Below are 25271 nucleotides of genomic sequence, written 5' to 3'. Positions count from 1 at the left end.
TTTCACCACACCTCCCAGCCCCTAGTAACAACCATTCTATTCTCTGGTACTCTTACTTATTTTTTTAGATTCTGTATATAAGGGAGATCATGGAATACTTGTCTTTCTGTGTTATAGTGGACATGGGATTGTGGATATCTTTTTGAGATAGTGATTTTTATTTCATTTGGATATATATCCAGGAGTGGGATTTGCTAGATCATATGGTAGTTCTATTTTTAATTTTTTGAGGGATCTCCATACTATTTTCCTGGGGATTATACTGTATATCTTCCTACCAACAGTGTCCAAGGGCTCCCTCTCTTTCCACATTCTTGCCAACACTTGTTATCTTTTGACTTTTTGGTAATAGTTGTCCTAGTAGGTGTGCGATAATATCTTGTTGTGGTTTTAATTTGCATTTCCTGGATGGTTAGTGATTTTGAGCATCTTTTCATATACCTGTTGGCCATTTTAATGTTTTTGGAGAAATATCTGTTAAGGCCCTTTGCTCATTTTAATCAGATTATTATTATTTTGCCATGCAGTTGTATGAGTTATTTGCATATTCTGGATATTAACCCTTTATCAGATATATCATTTGTAAATATTTCTGTCATTCTGTAGGGTACCTTTTTACTGTATTGATTGTTTCCCTTGCTGTGGAGAGTTTCTGAGTTTGATTCATTCCTACTTTTTTACTTTTGATTTTGTGACTGTGCCTTTGGTGTCAAATAAAAAAAATCATCTCTCAGAACAGTGTCAAGGAGATTTTCCCTGTTTTTTCCAGGAGTTTAACAATTTCAGGTCTTATGTTTAAATGTTTAAAGCCCTTAATTCACTTTGAGTTGATTTTGTAAATGGTGTAAGCTAAGGGTCCAATTTCATTCTCTTGCGCATGGGTATCCACTTTTCCCAACACCATTTATTGCAGAGACTATCTCTAGGTGAAAGGAAAGAGATTCATTAATTTCATAAACCTACGCTTGAATATCTTTCGCTTGGTAAAAAGACAATGTTTGGTTTAAGTAAAATATTTATCTAGGCATCCAACATTTTATGTCTACACATGCTCTTCAATAAGCAGGCACACAATCAAGTTAAAAAAGTAAAAATGAGAGAGTTGAAACACCAGGTGCAGGCCTTGCTGAGTATGAATGTGTCATATTTACCACAACATTCCAAGTCTCATTTCTTTGACCTGCTTCTGAAGCAGAAATTAAATCTCTTCCTGGGTTCTCCCCGCTAACTGTTTTCTCAAGAGTACTTGGTGGGAAGATTCTCCTACAAGCACAGACTGCATTCTGTTGGCCAGGCCGTAACCATTCTCTACTTCAGGGACAGAGGCCAATGTGGCATACAGTCCTTTGCTTAGGTCATTGCCCACCCCTCCCAAAAGGCTGATGGCCAGTTGCCCACAAGCTGTTGTCTGAACCTCTGGAGGACTGCCCTGGACTGTTGGTCTTGCCTTACTTTATGCTGTTCCTCAGAGCCTCTTCTGTGAAGGAATTCCCACAGAAGAGATCTGGGCTCTAGTATCACAGGTCTTTTCTTTGTTTCACAGCCCTATCATACCCAGAGAGCACAGGGACATGGTGGAGAGGCTGTGTTGGAAGGCTGGTCATGTATACGCTAGCTCTGTGCCTGGGATTACTGCCTGCTCTAACAACAGGACTTGCTTGCTTAGTTTTGCCTACTTTACCAGATATTTTTTGCTTTCATAATGACTTTCTCTCAGATGCATTCAATTGCCCTCTTTAGGACAACTCAAACTCATCATCCAGTTCTTACATGTTGATGGCGAGAAATTTCTATGCCACAGACACTCTAGGCTCCTTTCCAATCAAGTAAAATGGCTGTGTCTCTGCCTCAGTGTTCTTGAATATTCTTCGACCATTAGGAGGCTGGTCTGTTCTGTACACAGGAAACTCTAGAAAGTCATGTGGCTTAACCTAGTCTCATATATAGTATCAGGATATAAACTCATTAAGACATTGTAATTAATTATTCTAAACCAGTTAAATTGAAAACAAATACAGGAATGGGAGAGAGCTGCTGAGTTAATTACTTTGAGTTAGTATTATTTGAAGCAAAAGCACCATGAAACTCTATAGGACACATACCAGTTCCTTCTATTAAGATTAACTGAGACTTAGCCAATCAACACAACTCACAATGAGTAGATAGGGAGCCTCTAGTTAATTGAAGAACATGGTTACAATATTTTACACCTTCTCTTGTCAAGCAGTAGAGTCTATTTCCCAAACTGAAATCTGGCCTGGTCTCCTGCCTTGCTTTGACCAGTGGGATGTGGCAAAGATGATATTGCATGAATTCCGGAACTGAGGCATAGTTTGCTTTGCACCTTTTACCTTTGTTGTCTTGCAATGTTCCTACCACCCTGGAAGGAAATTGTGCAAGACTACTGAATAATAAAAGACCCCTTGGAGAGAGAGGCCCAGCGCCTTGACATGTGAATGAGGCCACCTTAAACCCCCAGTCCCAAGCAGCCAGATAACTGATACCTTATGAGAGAAGCCAGGTGAGATCAGCGTGAGACCTGACCAGCTGAGCTCAGTGGTAACAGCAGAGTCAGGAGCAGGTGAATGTCCTTGCCTTAAGCTACTTTGTCGTACAGAAATAGGTAAGTGACAGAGTGCTCTATGTAATTATAGTTTATCAGCGGCCACATCACTGACCCTCTGCATACTTTTGATGTAAAGACAGACAATATAACTGGAGGAGATTTTCTGTTTTGTTGATGTTTCTTTTTAAGAAGCTGACCTATGAGAGATTAAACCGCTAGTGATTTGCCTCACCCCAACTCCATTATCATTTGGGTTCATCCCCTTGTGTTGCTGTGAGAACACCCTCTTCATCTCTCCGTATCACACACATAATAAAGGACTAGCTAACTTTTTATGGAACATCTGCATATCTTATTACCTCTATGTTAGTTATTTTTTCTAATGGGACATAGGTGATGGTCAGTGCCACATTGGAGCCCTGCATTACCTCCTCTTTCTCTCTCTCTTCCTGCCTATGGAGATGATTAAGATTATTTTCACTTGTTTGAAGGTGTATATTTTTCATTTAGGCTCCTTTCCTTCTCCTCTCAAGTGACCTATTACAAACTTTTCCCTTTGGTTGCTGTGGCCAAATTTCTGTGGTTCTAGGACACAACTCCCTTGGCTAAACGTACTACAGTGGCAATCCCAGGTCTCTACAGTAATGCTCAAGTAACGTTCCAGTGTTGCTAATTAGCTGTGTTTTCTGCTTGGAGGCATTACACAGGGCTTTTTATGCCAGCTGATAATAACGTTCCAAAGGCAAGAGCTCTGCATTCTGGGGTCATCTGAGTCCATGGTCATTTTGACATGGGTCCAGGTGAGTTAGAGAGGTGGATGCAGTCTTTGATGCAAACGAGAACTTCAAGTGGAAATACACAGAACAGTGAGAAGGGAGATCTAAACAACTAGAAGAAACGAATCAATTCTGTAACTCAACAGGGAGATTATAGCAGATAAACTCACAACCAAAATAGAGAAGACAGCAAGATGAGTGGAGTCAAACTGCCACTTCATGATCTGTATTGGAAGAGTTATTCTAGTGACATTTGCAGAAGTGTCTTGAGTGTTGGACTCCAGAACATAGTAGGAGCAGAATATTTGAGTCCAATGGGAATAAAGCCAGAAGAATGTTGGACAATGCTGAAGAAAGTAGCTTTGCTCTATTATGATTTCCTGGGCCACACACTGGAGGTCCAGGTTGGACCATTCCAGAAAAAGAGGTGTGGTGTAGTGGAGATCCCCTGGATTGTCTAGAAACCAAGAGTCAACCATATGGATTCTGGGTCGACTACCGGCTTGTTCCTTCGCTTGAGTAATGCTGTTTATCCTCCCTACACCTGGGGATTCCTACTCTAAAATAAACAGATTTTACAATCACTAGCAGTTTCATTCTGGTCCCTGCAAGGACAGTCTTCTACAGGGCTTGCTGCATTGATAGCAGTAGAAACAATCACTCGGACAGCTTGCAGCCCAGTGCGCATTTCTGTACATTTTGTGCTATCCTGTCCTGAGCACTCTTTTATTTATTTATTTATTTGACCGACAGAGATCACAAGTAGGCAGAGAGGCAGGCAGAGAGAGAGAGGGAAGCAGGCTCCCCACTGAGCAGAGAGCCCGATGTGGGGCTCGATCCCAGGACCCCAAGATCATGACCTGAGCCGAAGGCAGCGGCCCATCCCACTGAGCCACCCGGGCGCCCCTGTCATGAGCACTCTTTACACATCTCCGGAGGAGCAAACTAGTGGAGAAACCCATAGGATGATGAGATTGAGAGGTTTCTCCGTGAATTTTATTCTTTTCCAGTAACTCTGATTTAAACTTAACCTGGTGATTAATTTGAGACTCAGGTTCAGAAGGAGAGGACTACCAGTCTTTGAGTGATCTCAACATTGATCTACTTTCAAAATACTCCAGAATCATCATCCTTGCTTGAGTTGGAGGTGAGCCGACATCACTTCTAATTTTTTTGCTGTCTGTGCCTGGCCAGCACAAGAATGAGTAGACCTGAGGAGAGAAGAGAGTCAACTGGTCCCTAGATGATCTCTGAGGAATCTCTAATTTCTTACGTTGTAGGCTTGTGGTGGGGGTGTGGGCAGTGGTCAATGCTGTGTGTTGAACAGTTGTGACACTTGGGACACTACAAAGGTGCCCTGGAATTTAGTTGCTGATCACCACTGATACTGTGTTTTCCTTTTGCAGAAGGAGTTAAGGGGCTAGTTTCACTTGCTCGCATGGAAAAAATCAGATTTAAACTACTATTCTGTCTTTATTTAAAAGTAGAGATTGATAGGAGGTATGGCCCCTAGAGACCTCAAGTTTTCAGTTAGGCAGAAAGTGAAACACTGGCTAGGAAGCTGGGCCACCAATGAGTGTACCATCCTGTTTTCCAGCTTTTTGCCTATATTAGGAATTATCGTGTGTGTGTGTGTGTGTACATTTCATATATAACATATATAATATATATCATATGTAATATGATATTATATTTTATCTTCCCCAAGTGGGGAAGATAAAATAAGGTCTTGTGTAAAACTAACAAGGGTTTGGGATGGAGTGAAATTTGGAAGCGTTGATGGAATAGCTGTCAGCTTCCGGGAGGGTAATTTAGGATCAATCATTTTCTTGGATGAATTGCATCAGGGAGGAGATACCTGGTGATGATCCCTGTAAAAGGAATCTTTTTCTGAGCTGAATTGCTTTTTATCAATGTGAATATCATTAACACCAGCATCAAGAAAAAGTCTAAAAAGGGTATTTTTTAAACATAGATTTAGAAACCTTTATGTATAGCATTGGAGAATTAGATAGTGGTCTTTGTTAGAGCATTAACAGAATGCTATAATTGTTAATGTGTCTGGTTTTGTCACGAGACTGTAAGAAAAATTTGTCTTTTCCCCATGTATGTAAAGTAAGAGGATCAAAGAGGACTTCATAGAGGAAGGGTTTTTGCAGAGTGGGCAGTTGAAGAACGGGGTGAACTGGAGAGATGTAATGAAGACCTGGGCACTGCAGACTGAGGGAAAAACGCGGGGGGAAGCCATGGGCTGGAATATTTGAGTGTCTGTGAGGGAGGGGTAAATACCATTTGAGTGTCTGCCGGGGGAAGAGGAGGCTGTTCAGCTAAGAGTGGGAGGGCTAGGAAGGAGTATAGTAACAAAGTTAACAAATATCTTAGGTGTAGCTTTGATCTTTGCTGGAAGATACATCATGAAGTAATCTTTGGAAGATTCAAATCCAGAAGATACAATTGTATAATTTTCCAGATCCACACACTGACTTTTTTGTAAAGGTGAAATTGACATGTTTACTGCAAGAATGTAAGTAGGTAAGAGCTTATAAGTGAAAAGCAAAAGATCCCTTTTCCTGCATAATTTTGTACTTCTTAGAGGTAATTATTATTACCTTTTCTTTTTGCATATAAACTGAGGCATTGTTAATCTGTTTTGTAATTTATGTAATTTTATGTATATAATTATTTTTTGGTATAAATATTAGAAAACCAGATAACATGAATGTAAGAAACTGCCCACTTTCCTCCTGTCTATCCTGTTTATGTACATTTAGGTCAACTTTAGCAAAATAAATGGCTACACAGTATTCCATAGATGGGATCTAATAGAAATTATTTAATTAGTTCCTTATTTCTACACATTGAAGTTATTCTCAGGCTTTTGCTTTTATAAGCAGCAATGCTTCAGTAAACATCTTTGTATCTTTTGAAAAAGGATTTTTTTCTTTTATTTTAGAGAGAGTGATGGTGCACATGGTAGGGTGGGGGGCAGAGGGAGAGTGAGAGAGTGTCTTAAACTGACTCTGTGCTGAGCCTGTGGCCCACCTGGAGCTTAATCTCAAGACCCTGTGGTCAGGACCTGAGCCAAAACCAAGAGTGGGCCCCTTAACTCTTTGTATCTTTTTAAAATTGAGGTGTAATTGATATATTATATCAATTCCAGGTGTAGAAGATAATGACTCAATATTTGTATACAGAGAAAAATGATTGCCACAATAAGAACTTTCAAGATTTACTCTCTTAACAATTTACAAATAGCCAATACATTCCTACGGACTTTTAGCCACCATGCTAAATCCTCACGACTTACTGATTTTATAATTTTATTTCTTAACTGCCACCACCTATTTCATCCATCCTTTCAACCCCCCTACCCTCTGGCAACCACCAGTCTGTATCTCTTCTTTGTTCACTTCGTTACTGTGCAACACACATATATCCAAATATCTTTTCTGAGAAGTAGAATCACTGAGTCAAAGTATTTGAGCATTGACAATTTTGGAAGGTATTGCCATTTGGTAAATGTTTTATCAGTTTATTCTACCACCACCAGTTATGAGACTATCTGTTTCCTCATTTCCTCTCAAACTCTGAATATTGTCAAGTGTTCAAATCCCTGCCAATGTCATAAGAAAAACTAGTGTCTTGCTGTTTTAGCAAACATTTATTTAATTCAGAATGAGGTTAAGTTTTTTTATATATGTCAAGAGAGCCATGTGCAAAGACTGATATTTTCACTTTTAGTTTTTGACTTCCACTGGCATTTATGACTTATCCTTGTCATTCTGGTCTCACATTCCTTCTTCTCTTGGCCCCTATGCAGAATTCCCTCCACAGAACCCATAACAGTGTCCCTCTCACTAGAACTTATTCTCCTATGGAATGGTGAGTGCCATGCTCTGGCATTCTCTACTCTTTCCTTCTTTTCCCTAAATAACTCATCTTGTCTTGCTAATTTACAGATATGAGAAATTTACAGATCATGTCTTCAAAGAAAACTTATAAAGATTTTCATAGACTTGCCAATGTGGTCATGGATGTGGTAACATTACAGTGCGATATGTCCAAATTATGAAATGTACCATCACTGCATTGTTTCATGTAGTTAGGTAATTTCTGAAAGCCTGTTAATTCAGTCATCTATGAGATATGATTATGAAACAATGCCAGAAAAAATACAACAGAACTACCAATCTAAGTAAGCAAAGGATCCTTATTCTTTGCTTTGCATTGTGGTTATGAAACACATGAAAAAGATATCTGAATTGCTTTGTGACAATGGTCTCCAAGAGCACACAGGAGCCTTGGTCTACTTTTCTGACAATGACTGAATCGCCCAAGATGAAGTTCCGTGCCTTTTTCCTACAACAGTTTCTCTTTACTCTCCTCTTTCAGGTGGCATGAGAGGTGTCACTGCTGACAGAGACCATGGATGAAGGCAACCACTCAGTAGTGTTGGAGTTTGTGTTCCTGGGACTCTCCACCTCACCGGAGATCCAGCTCCTTCTCTTCTTCTTTTCCTGTGTGTTCTATGTGGCCAGCCTGATGGGAAACCTCCTCATTGTGCTAACTGTGACCTCTGACCCTCGTTTACAGTCCCCCATGTACTTCCTGCTGGCCAACCTTTCCATCATTGACTTGATATTTTGCTCTTCCACAGCTCCCAAGATGATTTATGATCTTTTAAGAGAGTGCAAAACCATCTCTTTTAGGGGCTGTGTAGTTCAGATCTTCTTCATCCATGCAGTTGGGGGCAGTGAGATGGTGCTGCTCATCGCCATGGCCTTTGACAGATATGTTGCCATATGTAAGCCTCTCCACTACCTGACCATCATGACCCCACGGAGGTGCATTTTATTTCTGGTGGCATCCTGGATCATTGGCCTTATTCATTCAGTGACTCAACTGGCTTTTGTTGTGGACTTGCCTTTCTGTGGGCCTAATGAATTAGACAGCTTTTTTTGTGACCTTCCTCGGTTTATCAAACTTGCTTGCACAGAGAAAAACACATTGGGATTCATGGTTACTGCCAATAGTGGTTTTATTTCTGTGGCCTCCTTTTTAATTCTAATAATCTCTTACACCCTTATTTTGGTGACTGTTCAGAAAAAATCTTTGGGGAGTATGTCCAAGGCCCTCTCCACTCTGGCAGCTCATGTCACTGTTGTTGTTTTGTTCTTTGGGCCATTAATTTTCTTCTATGTGTGGCCATTTCCCACATCACATCTGGATAAGTTCCTTGCCATCTTTGATGCAGTTCTTACTCCCTTTCTGAATCCGGTCATCTACACTTTTAGGAATAAGGAGATGAAGGTGGCAATGAGGAGACTATGTTCTCAGTTTGTGAATTAGAGTAAAGTCTTTTAAACATGTGGAAGATTGCATGGTGATGTCGTTCTCTGGACTCTGCTTTTGTAAGAGATTTACAGGTCATGGTTTTCTTGCATTTGTTTATGAGAGCGAGCGAGTGAGCGAGAGAGAGAGAATACAAGCAGGGGGAGGGACAGAAGGAGAGGCAGAAGCAGACTCCATACTGAGGCAGGAGCCAGAAGCAGGGCTGGATTCAGAACCCCAAGATCATGACCTGAGCTGAAGTCACACACTTAACTGACTGAGCCACCCAGGCACCATGGTCATGGTTTTCTTATCTCACCAGTGGTCTTACCTTGATGTGGTGCCAAACAGAATTAGTATAAACATGAAACAATCCCCTTTGAAAGGCAATATGTGGCTCATGTTCATTTTCTATTTTCCCCATGTCAGTAGACTCTCTTACTTTAAAGATAAATATTAATTTTTCCTTCATCTGATTTGTCTTACTATATAGCTGATTTGTTTTCTATGTTTGTAGCTCATTATCTGTTAGCTTCCCTCATTGTTCCATTGCTAATTTGGCTTCTCTGGGGTCCAGTAAGGAGACAAATTAACCATACCAGTTAATTTGAAAGGAAAAATTTAGTGTAAAGAATGGTTAGTTAAGTAAATCTTTTAACTAGTTTTTGAAAGTGGATGAATGGTGAGGTATCACAGACATAGCATTTGTAGGAAGCAGCTCTCAGTCCTTGGGATGGAAAACGAAGGGAAGAAGTTAGAATTACTAAAATTTAAAAATAAAAAGCTATTAAAATCTTGGAAGAAGGATCCGTGGAGTTGAAACTCACATATCTGAGAAAGAGCTGCTGCTTGGTTGGTGCTAGGGTTTCTGAGTTTAGAGAAGGGCGGGGACACCACCCCTGAGGCAAGGATACTGCTGGTAACACAGGTGTTTCTGAGAAGATGAGCTCTTCTAAGGTTGGGACACAGCTGTTGCCTGGGAAAGAAACCAAGGTTGTTGAGGTGAACAGTGTGGTTGGGTGATGCTCACAGGCATGGTGAGCAGAAAGGAAGCCCACAGGCAGCAAACAGGAAGGAGCAAGGAAGTCCCTCCTTCCTCTTCCACCTTGTAGTCTCCCTTTAGTGACCCTAAATGACAGAGTTGGCCAAAAAGAAATGGGTTTGTAGAGCCTTAGCTTCTGCATCCTGGCAGAGTATGAAGGATAGCTTAGATCTGAAAGATAATAGTTCATAGAGCAAACACAGTTACTTAGAAAATTATTAAAATTCAATTAGGGAGGTTCTCATGGGTTTTTACATTTAAGGTAAATCATCTCATAAAGTTTCCCTATTTTAAAAAGTTTCAGGTACTGGAAAATTAGTTAATTAGTTCAACTTCCTAAAGAGACTATATGGAAGATTTAAAGCTAGAGTCCAGGTTGCCAGGCTCCTGGTCCTTTGCTGCCTTCCGTCACTTTAGATCTTGTTTCCTCGGTGGCTAAGTTTCATGTCTCTATTGAGCTGTTAAGCTGTCACTGATGGGTACCGCTACATTATTCACCTTGTCTTTTGGATATATGTCAAATAGCATAGCTTCAACACATGTTCGTGAATGATTTTCACTTAATAAATCTATTTGGCCCTATGTTTACATTTCTTTTCTGATTTCTTGTTTTGTTTAAAGAGCTTTCATTTTGGACAGTTTCAGGGCTACCAAGAAGTTGCAAAGGTGTTCCATGGAGTCCCTATATAGCACTTGCCAGCTTCAGTTTCAACTGTTTCTTCTAATGTTATCATCTTACATCTTACATTTCTGTGGTCCATATACTGAGAGATCAACACTGGTACATTCCTGTTAACTCAGTTCTAGACTGTATTCAGATTTCACCAGTGTTTCCTTTAATGTCATTTTCTTTTCGAGAGTTCAGTGTAGGAAAGCACACAGCATTTTGTTATGATTCCTTTACATAGTCTGGTTTGAGGGTGTTTCAGTCTGACCTTATTTACAATGGCTATGACAGCTTTTGGGTGTATTGGTCAGGCATTTTATAAATGTCCCTTAATTTGGCTTTGTCTGAAAATGTCCCTCAGAATTAGACTGGGATTTTTGTTTTTTTTGTAAAGAATACTATAAAGATGAAGTGGCTTTTTAATTTAATCGTACCAGAGGTATATAATACATACATGCCACCCCTATGATGTTAAACGTGCTCAATTCATTTATTAGGTGACCTTAATGAAAGAGAAGTGACTCACAACATGTTACTTCTGCAGCTATTTTTTACTTAGAAATTTTTAGTTTTTCTCTTTCAGTTTCCTACTTCCTACTTTCCTACTTATATACAGAGAAATTTGATATTTATCAGGCTGTTCCAAGTAATTTGTATTAATTTCTCAGAAAGTGAATATGATTAAATTATTTAAGGTTGCTTTTATTATTCATCATAGGATTTAAAGTGGCAGAGATAATAATCAAGAGATTATTTGAAAAAATCGAAAGAGAAATAATCGACACTTTTTTTTTTTTTAAAGATTTTATTTATTTCACAGAGAGAGATCACAAGTAGGCAGAGAGGCAGGCAGAGAGAAAGAGGGGGAAGCAGGCTCCCTGCCACGTAGAGAGCCCGATGTGGGGCTGGATCCCAGAACCATGGGATCATGACCTGAGCTGAAGGCAGAGGCTTTAACCCACTGAGCCCCCCAGGTTCCCCATAATCGACACTTCTTATTTATTTATTTGTCAGAGAGAGAGAGAGAAAGAGGGAGAGAGAGCGAGAGCACAGGCAGACAGAGTGGTAGGCAGAGGCAGAGGGAGAAGAAGTCTCTCTGCTGAGCAAGGAGCCTGATGTGGGACTCGATCCCAGGATGCTGGGATCATGACCTGAGCCGAAGGCAGCTGCTTAACCACCCAGGCATCCCATAATTGACACTGCTTAAAGAGAAGTGTCATTCCTCCCTGCTATGACTCATTTAGAACACTGTCCTTTGTTGCTATGATCACAATGAATATATTTTTAGGAGACAATTTAGTCTTGATTAGTTGGTCACTATCCCTTGGTTCAAGTAATTAGCTATATTTTCCATTTTTAGAAATATTTTATATACCTCTGTGCATGTGAGATAATAGTCTGGGAATAGTTACAAGGGACGGATGGAATGACGTTGACAAGAGGATGAAGGTATTGAACTAGATAAACTTCAGTGATAAGAAAAAACCCCGGTAATGGTTTGTTGTTTGTCTATTTCAATTATGTTTTGGCTCAGAGTCAGAAAGAAACAGGTGGTGCTGGGGAGATGACAAGTAGAGTAGGAGAATAAATACAAATGGTTGTCAACACAACTGAATTAACCTTAAGTAGGTATAAGTGATAAATGAAATAAAAATAATAAAACCCCAATTTCATAGAATCATGATGGAGAAAGAATAATTAAAAACCTGCTTAGAAGAAAAATATCTAGGGAACTAAATCACTCTAAACTAAACTAATGTAGTGTAGGTTAAAATTAAGTGTTGGAAGGATGGAGAAAAAGTAGGGAACTAAATATGTAAGGTTTCACAACCTGTAATCAAGCCTCCTGCTTTTGTTTGCATTCTTTAAATATTTGTTAGAATTTTTCTAGGTCACTGCAGTAAGATGTTTGGTGGTGAAATGGGGGTGGTTAGGCAGAGTGCCAAGGATGAAGGGATAGAAGATGATCCTATGAAGGAAGACTAAAGGAATTGAGGTGGTTAAAACTGGAGGGCACAGATGAGTGATCTTTATTTGCTTTTACCAGGTTCAAGCATATAAAATATTTATCTGAAGGAATTGCTGACAATGTCTTTATGTTCACAGAGAAAGAATCAAGTGGCCATCAGCTTACTTGAAAGGATGAGAGATTTTCTTTTTGTAAGGATGAAACTTTGGTTTATTACATTTATAAATAGTGGGATGGTAAGGAAGAAAATGAATGTTCTAACCATGTAAACTGTAGAGAAACTGACATATCCAGGATGGAGAAACTAAAGAAAGGAACTGTGTCAGAACATAATTTTAGATCTCTTCCAACTGAATGATATTATTAATTGGGGATAATGAGCCGTTTTCACTCTTTTTCCCCCCAGAATATTTTAAAATGTAAAATTCCCATGAATCTATTCTTAGGGGTTCCCAAATTCTGATTCCATATAAATCAATATATTTATTTATTTGTTTAAGATTTTAATTTACTTATTTGAGAGAGGGACAGAAATGGAGAATATGAGGGAGGGGGAAGGGCAGAAGGAGAAGAAAGAAAACAGGCTCTCTGCTGAGCAGGTATCCTGATGGATATGGGGCTCCATCCCAGGACTCTAGGATCCTGACCTGAGCCAAAGCTTAACCAATTGAGCCACCCAGGTGCCCTAAATCAAGACATTTAAATGAGGATTTTATAAGGCGGGCACTTCATGGAATGAGTACTGGGTGTTAAATGCAACTGATGAATCACTAAATTCTACCCCTGAAACCAATAATACACTATATGTTAACTTCATTTAAATTTTAAGAAGTTTAAAAATAAACAATGATTCCATTAAATGCTGCAGAATCTGGATTTTCTGCATGCCATGATCACTTACATAGTCTAAATAAAGAATGGCTGTAATTGTGTTATAATTCTTGAGTGTAATAGCTAGACCAGAATTAGAGAACTCAAGAGTGGAATATCTTCTAATGGCAATGGCCTTAAAGGAGCAGCGCTGTTTTCCATGGAAGTCTGCAAGGTCTCAAGTTGATTGGGCACCCAGAACATACTGTCTCCTTCTAGAAGCTGTTGAGACTGTATCTCAGAGGCACTGGAGAGGCACTTGAGAAATTTGAATAGTTGAAGATAGGAGCTGGGTAAGTTTCCCTTTTATTAGTTGTAGTATTTTGTGTGGTTTTTTTGTTGTTGGTTTTTTTTTTTTTTTTGTTGTTTGTTTGTTTTGTTTTTTGTTTTTGTTCTTTTCGGGATGTAAAGTAGGTACCTTTTGTCTTTGGCCCATTTATCCTTCTGTTCTCAGATTTTGCTCTCATTCCTGGAGTCTGGCTCTCTCCTCCTCAGCTCATCTCTTCTTGCCCTGTCTTCTGCAGCAACCAACTCAAGCTCATCCTTCTTGGGTAATGAGTCAGGTTTAAAATGAATCAGTTATTTCTTCATTGTATAAATAATCATTTCTTCCACACATAAGATCTCAGTGAAGGAGAGCCATCTGGTAACTTATTTGTTTGTCTATAATAGCTTAATGTGGCACCTTTCCCTTAAGCAATGTAAGTAAAACTAGGGGATGCAGTATGTTAGTTAACAAGAAAGCAACTCTAATGCTATTAGGAACAATTCTGAGATGACTTTTGAGATTGCATTATCTGAATAAGCTTCCAGTCTGCCATTTCTACTGTTCATCACAATTTTTCCCCTAACTGATCATCTTGGACTCCTGTTGCCTTCAAAAACCCAATGTCCTGCTGTCTTCCTTCTTGTCATCTTTTTATCAATTTCCCTTCTGATTTTAAAAATGTATTTTTCTTTTACTCCAAAATTGTCCTTTTTGCCTTCTGGCTAGACTGTTTGTATGGAAGCTTTACACAGAAATAAAAAAATAAAAAAATAAACACATGGCTCAATAAATCATTTTCTGATTTTGTTAACCTTATTTCTTACAAACTTATTAACAGTTTTCTCAGTATTTCTTTTATCATCTTACTTCTTTTTTTATTTTTTTAGAGAGAAAGAGAGAGAGTGTGTGAGCAAGTGAGATGGGTGAAGGAACAGAGGGAAAGGGAGAGGGAGAATCTTAAGCAGGCTCCACACACTCAGTGTGGAGTCTGACCTGCGACTCCATCTCATGATCCTGAGACCATGACCTGTGCTGAAATTAAGGGTTGGATGTTTAACTGACTGAGCCACCCAGAGGTGGTGGCTTGTTTTTTGTTTTGTTTTTGTTTTTGCTCTTCACATTTCAATTTGGAGGAAACGCCACTTATATTTTTAGGTCACAGTATATTCTCACTGTTATTCCCACTTCATGGAGACCTTGGAAGAGTTTTGGATAACACACTATTCCCTTTAGTGATAAGAAAGAATGCTTTTTGCCCATTTTCTGCCCATTCTTAGAGAAATTTTTGATTAGTTAGTTCATATTTCATGATATGGAGGTTTGGTTTTAAGTCATAAAATGGCTTACACAACTTTTACTTAAAATTGTCCTGATAACTGCTATGTAAATATTTGTTGAATGAATGAATGAATTAGCCAAGAAATCCATCCAGTAGCATTTCTGAGCTGGTTTCCAGTGAGAAAAAACAATTATGGTACCCAATTCTGCCCCAAGAGTCTTGTACCATATTTGGGGAGATAAAAATCCATGCATATTTATCAGAAAGCCATTAAAAATTACTGTGATAGAAACCATAGATGTAAAAATTCAGATAAAAAAGTCAGTCAGAATACTAAGAGGAGACTCTGTGAATGTGGAAATTGAACTAGAAAGCAGCAGAGTGTTTGTGACTCCTCAGTATTTGATAAATTACAGCATTTCTTCAAGTGTTCTTATCCTTTCTAGGGAAGGAAATTTGTATGTAACAGACCAGAATTGCATTTTCTGTCATGAATATGGACTTCACAAAGGCAGGAATGCTTGTCCATGTTGTATTCTCATTGCCCAGATTGATGCTTGGCATTCTGGGCACTCAAAAATATTTACTGACTTAATGAACAAAAGTCATTTAAAAATCATTTGAAGAAGCACTCAGGACTAAATTGTATACCTAGTTGTCCAAGAACATATTGGTTGGCTGATTATCTTGGGATAATCCCAAGATTGGTTCCTCACCATTAGTGGATATTAGTTGGCTAGACTTGGTCCTGGATATAATAGGAGTCAGTGTCTAAGGTGTAGTTTCTGGGAGAAGGTCCCAATGCACTACCAGTTCTTCCTCCTTCAATATCTCTTCCATCTTCGTGACAGGCTCTCTGAAATTTCCTCTGTCAGATTCATTGCTTAGTGATATGGTTTTCTTTTCCCCTTAAAACATTTGTTCACTTGTGAGAAGTTGTGGTGTCACAAAATATTGGCCCCAAAATATCCATGTCTTAATCCCCGAGCCTGTGAATATATTACTTTACATGGCACAAGGGACTTTGTCAATGTGATTAAGAACTTTGAGATGGCCAAATTATCCTGGATTATCTGGATATTGTAGGCCTGTGAATCCCACCTTACAAGTGGGAGGCAGGGTGGTTACAGTCAGAGAAGATATGTGGTGATAGTTGGCAGAATTTGCAATAATGTACTTTAAAGAGGGAGGAAGGGGTCATGAAACAAAGAATTCAGGCAAACTTGGAAGAGGAAGATACTGGATCCTCTCCTTGGTCCTCTAGAAGGGAGGCAAGTCTCCTGACATCTCAATTCTAGCTTAGAAGACCCATTTTGGCCTTCTCATCTTCAGAACTGTGAGATCACACATTTGTGTTTTGGTAAGCCAAAAAGTAATTTGTTACCGCAGAAACAGAGAATGAATACATATAGAACTAATACAAATTTCTATTTCAGGCAAAGAACATTCAGTGGGAGCCATGGGTTCTTGATACTCTGTAAACCCTCCCACTAACTGACTTTGGGATAATGAGGAGGTCACCTTGTATACTTCTTTCTATATAAATTATTTCATTGGTTTAACATGGAGTTATGGAGTTGTACTAAATCAGAAACAGCCACTGAGCATTGGACTTCTGATGATTTATTCCTGGCAAGTTTTTTTTTTTTTAATTCTTAAAAAACTGTAATTGTGTCCTAGCTACCCCTGCTGCAATTCAGCTAATGTCCCTTAGTTCTTTTTTGTGCCCATTATCCCTCTAACTAATTGTGACCCTCTCTCAATTGCAGACACAGATACTGTCTGGCTATTTTCACCAGTTTTCTTTTCCCTTTATTCTTTTAACCATTCAAAGTGCATTTTGAAAAGGAAAAAAGACTGTTAATGTGGCAGAGTTCTTATCTTTGGGGATTCAATGACTATCTTTATCCGTCTACTAGTGGAGATTATTTGCCTCAGGTCAATTCATGTGTTATATTAGAAATTGTGAATTTTTTGGGAAGTACGTATAATTAAAAGATAAAACTTTTTTCCATTTGAAAAGTATGTAAAAGTCTTTCTATTTGCCATTTTAAATTAACAGTTGAGACTCCATATTTCATTTGGTGATAGAGTTCTCTTGTGAAATAATTATGTTGGGTAGCTAAACAATTGCATGATGAGGCTTGGGATCCTATGATAATTCCTGACTGGTACCACAAAATACATGATTAATGTGAACTTTGGTGGATTAAGATAAACTCTCTTAACTGCAGGAGTCATTCTTCTGTCCCTTTAATTTCTTCCTTCATTCAGTCAGTGTGAAGCACTCATTAAATAACTCATTGTGTTAGTCACAACTGGTGATTGTGATGGAGGTAGGGTATACTCATATGAACTTAGATGATTCCTGTACCCAAGAAACTATCCATTAATTTGAGAAATGGAAACTTATATAATCAGGAGAGGCAGAATGAAATCAACACTAACAGTGCAGAGAGAGTAGAGAGATTGAAGCATATCTGGAAGATTTCACAGGGGAGGGAGGATTTGAATTGGGACACTGAAAATGGGACAGTAGAGAATAGAATGAGAAATTTTGAAAGCTGAAAGAAAGAAGATGTGTAAAGTCTAAGTAAGCAAGACTTACAGAGACTTTGAAAGCTATGTGCCGTGTATGAATTGTTAGGTGGTTCATATAAGTGGCTGAAATCCTATCCATTCATAAGAAATCATAGTCAAAAGTATTTGAAGTTGACATTGTATGTTATTGAAGTAGAATGCAGGGGAGGAGGAAATATGAAATAGCCATGTGATAGTGAAGAAAACAGAAGGGAAACAGGTCCAGAGATGAAATTCACTTAGTTGTAGCAGTTTTGAATCCATGCTGGTATTGGGAGCCAGCTAGCTCCTATAAGTAGAAGTCCAATGTACATGTAATGAAGATTATTTGGCTATGAAGTTGTTAATATGACTGTTTTCATGGGCTGAGACTTCCTTTTGTGAACACTAATACTTGCCTAGGCAATTGTTTTCCATTTTCTGTCTTCCTTTAGGGAAACATGAAAACTGATCCTGTTGTTTGAGGCAATGGACAGAATGAACCAGTCGATAGTATCAGAGTTTGTGTTCCTTGGACTCACGAATTCATGGGAGATCCAACTTCTCCTTTTTGTTTTCTCCTTTTTATTCTACTTGGCAAGCATGATGGGAAACCTTGTCATTGTGTTCACTGTAACCTTGGATGCTCATCTGCATTCCCCTATGTATTTCCTCCTGGCTAACCTCTCTGTCATTGATATGTTGTTTTGCTCAATCACAGCCCCTAAAATGATTTGTGATATTTTTAAGAAGCACAAAGCCATCTCTTTTTGTGGATGTATTATGCAGATCTTCTTTAGCCATACAGTTGGGGGCACAGAGATGGTGCTGCTTATAGCCATGGCCTTTGACAGATATGTGGCCATATGTAAGCCTCTGCACTACTTGAGCATCATGAGCCCAAAGATGTGTCTATTCTTTTTAGTAACTTCTTGGGTCATTGGCCTCATCCATTCATTGGTTCAATTAGTTTTTGTGGTAGATTTGCCTTTTTGTGGCCCTAATGTATTGGATAGTTTTTATTGTGACCTTCCCCGGCTCCTCAGGCTTGCCTGCACAAACACTCAAGAATTGGAGTTCATGGTTACTGTCAATAGTGGGCTCATTTCTGTGGGGTCTTTTATCCTGCTGGTCTTTTCATATGTCTTCATTTTGTTTACTGTTTGGAAACACTCCTCTGGTGGTTCATCCAAGGCTGTCTCCACACTGTCGGCTCATATCACTGTGGTGGTTTTGTTCTTTGGGCCATTGATGTTTTTCTACACATGGCCTTCTCCCACATCAAACCTGGATAAATATCTTGCTATTTTTGATGCAGTTATCACTCCTTTTCTGAATCCAGTCATCTACACATTCAGGAACAGAGAGATGAAAGTGGCAATGAGGAGACTGTGTGGTCGTCTTGTGCGTTACAGGAAGATTTCATGAACAGATGGTTATGAAGATGTGAAATCACGGATTTCCCTCATCCTGGTTGTAGAAAAGACATTATGCAATTTCAGAAAAATCCATTACACTTAGGACATCTTATATGTCTAGAGATCTACTATCTATGATATTATGGTATTTATTTCACCATTAAGTTAGAAGTCATGCTTTTCTTTGATACTCTGTATGTCAAAGTTCTAAAAAGTGAATAATATATGTTTTGAAACCTACAGGGTTAGGAGAATGCCATAATGTAATTGAGTAAATAATAAAGTTTGATGTTTTTCCTAAACATATTGTTCTATTGATAGACAAATTATGCATTTATATTATCCTCCATCTGCTTGCTTGAGTTTATACCTTGATTTTTATTCTCTTTGTTGCTAGATTGTTTTCTCTATGTGGCAGTGTAAGAAATTTTTAATCCTATGTGAGAATTATAGATTTTAAAGCTAGATTGTATTACCAACCTCATTGTCTATTTTAAAAAAGATTTTATTTATTTATTTGACACAGAGAGAGAGAGAGAGAGAGAGAGAGCACAAGTATGTGGAGAGGCAGGCAGAGAGAGGGGGGGAAGCAGGCTCCCTGTTGAGCGGAGAGCCCAGTTCAGGGCTCGATCCCACGACTCTGAGATCATGACCTGAGCTGAAGGCAGAGGGTTAACTCACTGAGCCACCCAGGTGCCCCAACATCATTGCCTTTAATCCCTTCGGTTGCACTAGCTATAACCCAGGAGATGAGGGGTGATAGCATTTAGCACAATGTTAGAACAGAATTTATCAGAGAGCCAGGCACTGGAAGCCTTGACCCTGTTTGCATGTCAGTGTCCATTCACTTTCAAATCAGTTTTGCATTTTGAATTTCTGAACATAGTCTACTCTGTCAGCTTTTTCCTATAGGTCTCTCTAATGTAAGAGTTTACAGCACTTATGTGTATTGCTTTTTTCTTATAAATTTCTCAGTGAGCACTGAGCACTTCCTTATCATTTCTAAATCTTTTCTTACTTTCTACCACGACCATATGTTTCTTGTTCAGGTCCTACTAAAGCTGAATCTTAAACTATTGCATTAGTTATGAAAAACATGTTTAGAATTCATTAAGCAGGATTCTTTTGTCTATAGAGTTAACCAGAGATTTTTGATTAAGTTCTATTTTGTAGGCCTGAAGTCCCCCCAGATACTTACAACTAATCATGGTATTTCTTTTGTGGGAAAGAAGTCATTGATTAACTTTTACTCTGCTTAAGGAAGTGACACTAAGATCATTGTACCTCTCCCAGAAAGAGAAATTAAAATATTTCAGAAAAATGAAATATTTATAGAATATCCATGAAGGAGGTTTCCCCCCATACATTGAGCAGCTTGTTATTTAACAAAATTACTAGACAATGGAATGGGATGCACACACCAATTGAAGTTTCCTTCATGAGGCAATGAAATTATGATTGTCTGTCATCATTTGTGTTCTAGGGGAGGAATAAGTGAGGTGACTCAAATGGTGATTGTTACAAACTAGGTATTGTTCTCAGGGCTTTACCTTGAATCTTATGGAGTAGATACTCTCACTATCCCCATTTTTACACAGGAGGGCTCTGAGGCATGAAGATTTTAAACATTATCAAGTTGCATTAAATAATCACACTGTACACAAAGCCTTGTGGTTTTGACGCAGGATCTGTAATCTTAACTCTTGCACTATAATTCATCTCTGGTAATAAAAGATAACCGAATAACTCCTTTACTTGGAAACAATCCCTTCTTGTGGGCTTCCTCTGGAGACTTCCTTACCACCAAAACCCAGTATTTATAGGGTTAGTAAATTCACAAATATTTTTTGTGTATGTAAAACCAATGGGGCATTTTGTACAAGGCACTCACTACTATCAGGGAGTTGAAATGCCAGATTTCCCTTGATATATTGTAGAGGAAGGAACCTAAAGGCTCAAGAAGATATCTGAATGGATCTATTATGTGTAACCTACTTAGATAACCCCTAGCTGTACCTTTCTGGGAGGGGCTGGGGGGCATGCCATCACCAAGATTGCTTTAACAAAAATGCCAGTAGGAAGGGCTGTGTGATATCTCAACAAGTATACATGACAATGATACTCTCAGTACTTTCTCCAAAGGTACACTTGACCATGTACTTGCATAATCATACACTAGGAATAAAGGAATATCGCAACAGTTTGAGGACTGTTGGACACAGAATCTGAGTTGAAATGGATACTCAAATCCCTAAAAGGTTATTATGGTCCTTTATTTGAAGGGTGGCCAGTGGGAATTAACTATATACAGTGTCCAAATCTAGATCTGGTGCATAGTGGGTCCACCAAATGACACCCCTGCCACCCTGTGATCATTATGCCATTTCCTGGATGTATAATTTGAATGGACACACTTGGTTGTTGGTACAACTCCCATTCTGTTTCCTTGCCCTGTGGGTTTCAGGTATTGTAGAGGAGAAGCTACTGAGCCTGTTACATCCATACACTCAGACAGTATTTTTTTTTTTTTAAAGGGACATTATATTCTGCAGGGATGGGGTGGCAATAAGATACCCAAACAGTATAGGAATGGTGATCGCCATCCTCTATTTAATTCACCACTCTGGCCCCTACAAAAGTCAGGCAGATCTTAGAAAATGATAATGGACTACTATAAACTCAACCCAGTAGTAGCCTCAATTGCAGTTGATATACTAAAGGTGGTTTTGTTGCTAGAGCAGAATTTTTATTTTTTAAAGATTTTATTTATTTATTTGAAAGAGGGAGAGAACACAAGCAGGGGAAGCGGCAGAGGCAGAGGGAGATGCAGACTTCCCACTGAGAAGGGAGCCCAATAAGGGACTCCATCCCAAGACCCTGGGATCATGATCTGAGCAGAAGGCAGACATTTAAGTGACTGAGCTACCCAGGCACTGTAGAGCAGATTAATACAGCCTTGGGTGTATGATATATGGTCATTGATCTGATAAATTTTCTTTTCCATCTCTCTCAGAAAGTAGAGTTAGAAACAATTCATATGGAAATGCCATCAGTATATATTTATTGTTCTACCCTTTGTCATAGTCTGAAGAGAAATGGATCATCTGGATGGTTTATATATATTTAAGACTGTCTACTATATTAAAGACACTATGCTGTCAAACCAGATAAGGAAGAAATAGCAAGGATATTCATGCTTAGGTTGTACATATAAGTTGTCAAGGAGTGAATAAATTGCATAAAGAATAGGGAAATTTTCATGTCATTAAAATTTTAGGAATTCAGTGATATGGATCAAAGACTTAACTGTTGGAGAAAACACAAGCAAAGACCTTGACTTTGGTCTTGGGAATGATTTTTGGGATAAGACACCCAAATACACAGGCAACAAAAGCTAAAATCAATAACTGGGAAGGTATCAATATGAAGAGATTCCATGCAAAAGAAAAAGAATCAATAAACTGAAAAGGCAACTTACACAAAGGGAAAAATACTTGTAAATTCTATACCTGATAAGGGGTTATTATGCAAAATAATGACAAAGTCATAGAACTCATAGCAAAAAGCAATTAATCTAATTAAAAAAGGATAAAAGACCTGAATACACATTTTTTCTTTTTTTAAATTAATTTATTTTTTTCAGCGTAACAGTATTCATTGTTTTTGCACCACACCCAGTGCTCCATGCAATCCGTGCCCTCTCTAATACCCACCACCTGGTTCCCCCAATATCCCACCCCACGCCCCTTCAAAACCCTCAGATTGTTTTTCAGAGTCCATAGTCTCTCATGGTTCACCTCCCCTTCCAATTTCCCTCAACTCCCTTCTCCTCTCCATCTCCCCTTGTCCTCCATGCTATTTGTTATGCTCCACAAATAAGAGAAACCATAGGATAATTGACTCTCTCTGCTTGACTTATTTCACTCAGCATAATCTCTTCGAGTTCCGTCCATGTTGCTACAAAAGTTGGGTATTCATCCTTTCTGATGGAGGCATAATCATAGTGTATATGGACCACGTATTCCATATCCATTTGTCCGTTGAAGGGCATCTTGGTTCTTTCCACAGTTTGGCGACCGTGGCCATTGCTGCTATAAACATCGGGGTACAGATGGCCCTTCTTTTCACTACATCTGTATCTTTGGGGTAAATACCCAGTAGTGCAATTGCAGGGTCATAGGGAGGCTCTATTTTTAATTTCTTGAGGAATCTCCACACTGTTCTCCAAAGTGGCTGCACCAACTTGAATTCCCACCAACAGTGTAAGAGGGTTCCCCTATCTCCACAGCCTCTCCAACACATGTTGTTTCCTGTCTTGCTAATTTTGGCCATTCTAACTGGTGTAACGTGGTATCTCAATGTGGTTTTAATTTGAATCTCCCTGATGGCTAGCGATGATGAACATTTTTTCATGTGTCTGAAAGCCTTTTGTATGTCTTGATTGGAGAAGTGTCTGTTCATATCTTCTTCCCATTTTTTGATATGATTGTCTTTTTGTGTGTGTTGATTTTGAGGAGTTTATTATAGATCCTGGATATCAACCTTTTGTCTGTACTGTCATTTGCAAATATTGTCTCCCATTCCGTGGGTTGCCTGTTTGTTTTCTTGACTGTTTCCTTTGCTGTGCAGAAGCTTTTGATCTTGATGAAGTCCCAAAAGTTCATTTTCGCTTTTATTTCCTTTGCCTTTGGAGACATATCTTGAAAGAAGTTGCTGTGGCTGATATCAAAGAGGTTAGTGCCCATGTTCTCCTCTAGGGTTCCGATGGATTCCTGTCTCACGTTGAGGTCTTTTATCCATTTTGAGTTTATCTTTGTGTACAGTGTAAGAGAATGGTTGAGTTTCATTCTTCTACGTATAGCTGCCCAGTTTTTTGAAGAGACTGTATTTTTTCCACTGTATATTTTTTCCTGTTTTGTCGAAGATTATTTGCCCATAGAGTTGAGGGTCCATATCTGGGCTCTCTACTCTGTTCCACTGGTCTATTTGTCTGTTTTTATGCCAGTACCATGCTGTCTTGGTGATCACAGCTTTGTAGTAAAGCTTGAAATCAGGTAATGTGATGCTGCCAGTTTTATTTTTGTTTTTCAGCATTTCCTTAGCAATTTGGGGTCTCTTCTGGTTCCATACAAATTTTAGGATTATTTGCTCTAGCTCTTTGAAGAATACCGGTGGAATTTTGATCAGAATGGCATTAAAGTATAGATTGCTCTAGGCAGTATAGACATTTTAACAATGTTTATTCTTCTGATTTAAGAACATGGAATGGTCTTCCATCTTTTTGTGTCTTCTTCAATTTCTTTCATGAGTGTTCTGTAGTTCCTCGAGTACAGATCCTTTACCTCTTTGGTTATGTTTATTCCCAGGTATCATGGTTCTTGGTGCTATAGTAAATGGAATCGATTTTCTAATTTCCCTTTCTGTATTTTCATTGTTAGTGTATAAGAAAGCCACTGATTTCTGTACATTGACTTTATATCCTGCCACGTTGCTGAATTGCTGTATGAGATCTAGTAGTTTGGGGGTGGAATATTTTGGGTTTTCCATATAAAGAATCATGTCATCTGCGAAGAGAGAGAGTTTGACTTCTTCATTGCCAATTTAGATACCTTTTATTTCTCTTTGTTCTCTGATTGCTGTTGCTAGGACTTTTAATACTATATTGAACAAGAGTGGTGAGAGTGGGCATCCTTGTCTTGTTCCTGATCTCAACGGAAAGGCTGCAAGCTTTTTCCCATTGAGGATGATATTTGCTGTGGGTCGTTCATAGATAGATTTGATGAAGTTCAGGAATGTTCCCTCTATCCCTATACTTTGAAGCATTTTAATCAGGAACGGATGCTGGATTTTGTCAAATGCTTTTTCTGCATCAATTGAGAGGACCATGTGGTTCTTCTCTCATCTCTTATTGATTTGTTCTATCACATTGATTGATTTGTGAATGTTGAACCATCCTTGTAGCCCAGGGATGAATCCCACTTGGTCATGGTGGATAATCTTTGTAATGTGCTGTTGGATCCTATTTGCTAGGATCTTGTTGAGAATCTTAGCATCCATATTCATCAGTGATATTGGTCTGAGGTCATGATCTCAGGGTCCTGGGATCGAGCCCCACCTCAGGCTCTCTGCTCAGCAGGAAGCCTGTTTCCCCCTCTCTCTCTGCCTGCCTCTCTGCCTCCTTGTGATCTCTGTCAAATAAACAGATAAAATCTTTAAAAAAAAGTGCTTTATGTGTAATTTCCATTTCCTCATAGAGGATATTAAAAAGACTTGTATTCAAAAGTCTAGAGATAATAAAATTACATCTTTCTTTAAAAAAAAAAAAAGGGTCTTAAGGGTCTTTGCCTGGTTTGGGGATCAGGGTAATGCTGGCTTCATAGAAAGAGTCTGGAAGTTTTCCTTCTGCTTCAATTTTTTGAAATACCTTCAGGAAAATAAGTGTTATTTCTTCTTTGAAAGTTTTGTAGAATTCCCCCAGGGAATCCATCAGGTCCTGGGCTCTTGTTTTTTGGGAGGTTTTTGATCA

At 38.8% G+C, this 25271-nt stretch overlaps 2 protein-coding genes across 2 annotated transcripts; both read left to right on the top strand.

Moving 5' to 3' along the window:
- Positions 1 to 7586: 7586 nt before the first annotated feature.
- LOC101693922 (olfactory receptor 4F6-like) lies at positions 7587 to 8691 on the top strand. Its single transcript, XM_004751363.3, has 2 exons — positions 7587 to 7620; positions 7763 to 8691. The coding sequence occupies exons 1-2, from the start codon at positions 7587 to 7589 to the stop codon at positions 8689 to 8691; spliced, it is 963 nt and encodes a 320-aa protein (XP_004751420.3).
- Positions 8692 to 17816: 9125 nt separating this feature from the next.
- LOC101693648 (olfactory receptor 4F15) lies at positions 17817 to 18755 on the top strand. Its single transcript, XM_004751362.1, has one exon. The coding sequence runs from the start codon at positions 17817 to 17819 to the stop codon at positions 18753 to 18755; it is 939 nt and encodes a 312-aa protein (XP_004751419.1).
- The last annotated feature ends 6516 nt before the right edge of the window (positions 18756 to 25271 follow it).

The sequence above is a fragment of the Mustela putorius genome, unplaced genomic scaffold, assembly GCF_011764305.1.
Source record: "Mustela putorius furo isolate JIRA1106 unplaced genomic scaffold, ASM1176430v1.1 tig00003898_pilon_pilon_pilon, whole genome shotgun sequence".
Classification (NCBI taxonomy): domain Eukaryota; kingdom Metazoa; phylum Chordata; class Mammalia; order Carnivora; family Mustelidae; genus Mustela; species Mustela putorius.
The sequence above is the reverse complement of the archived record's forward strand: the minus strand, read 5'-3'. Positions and strand labels throughout refer to the sequence as shown.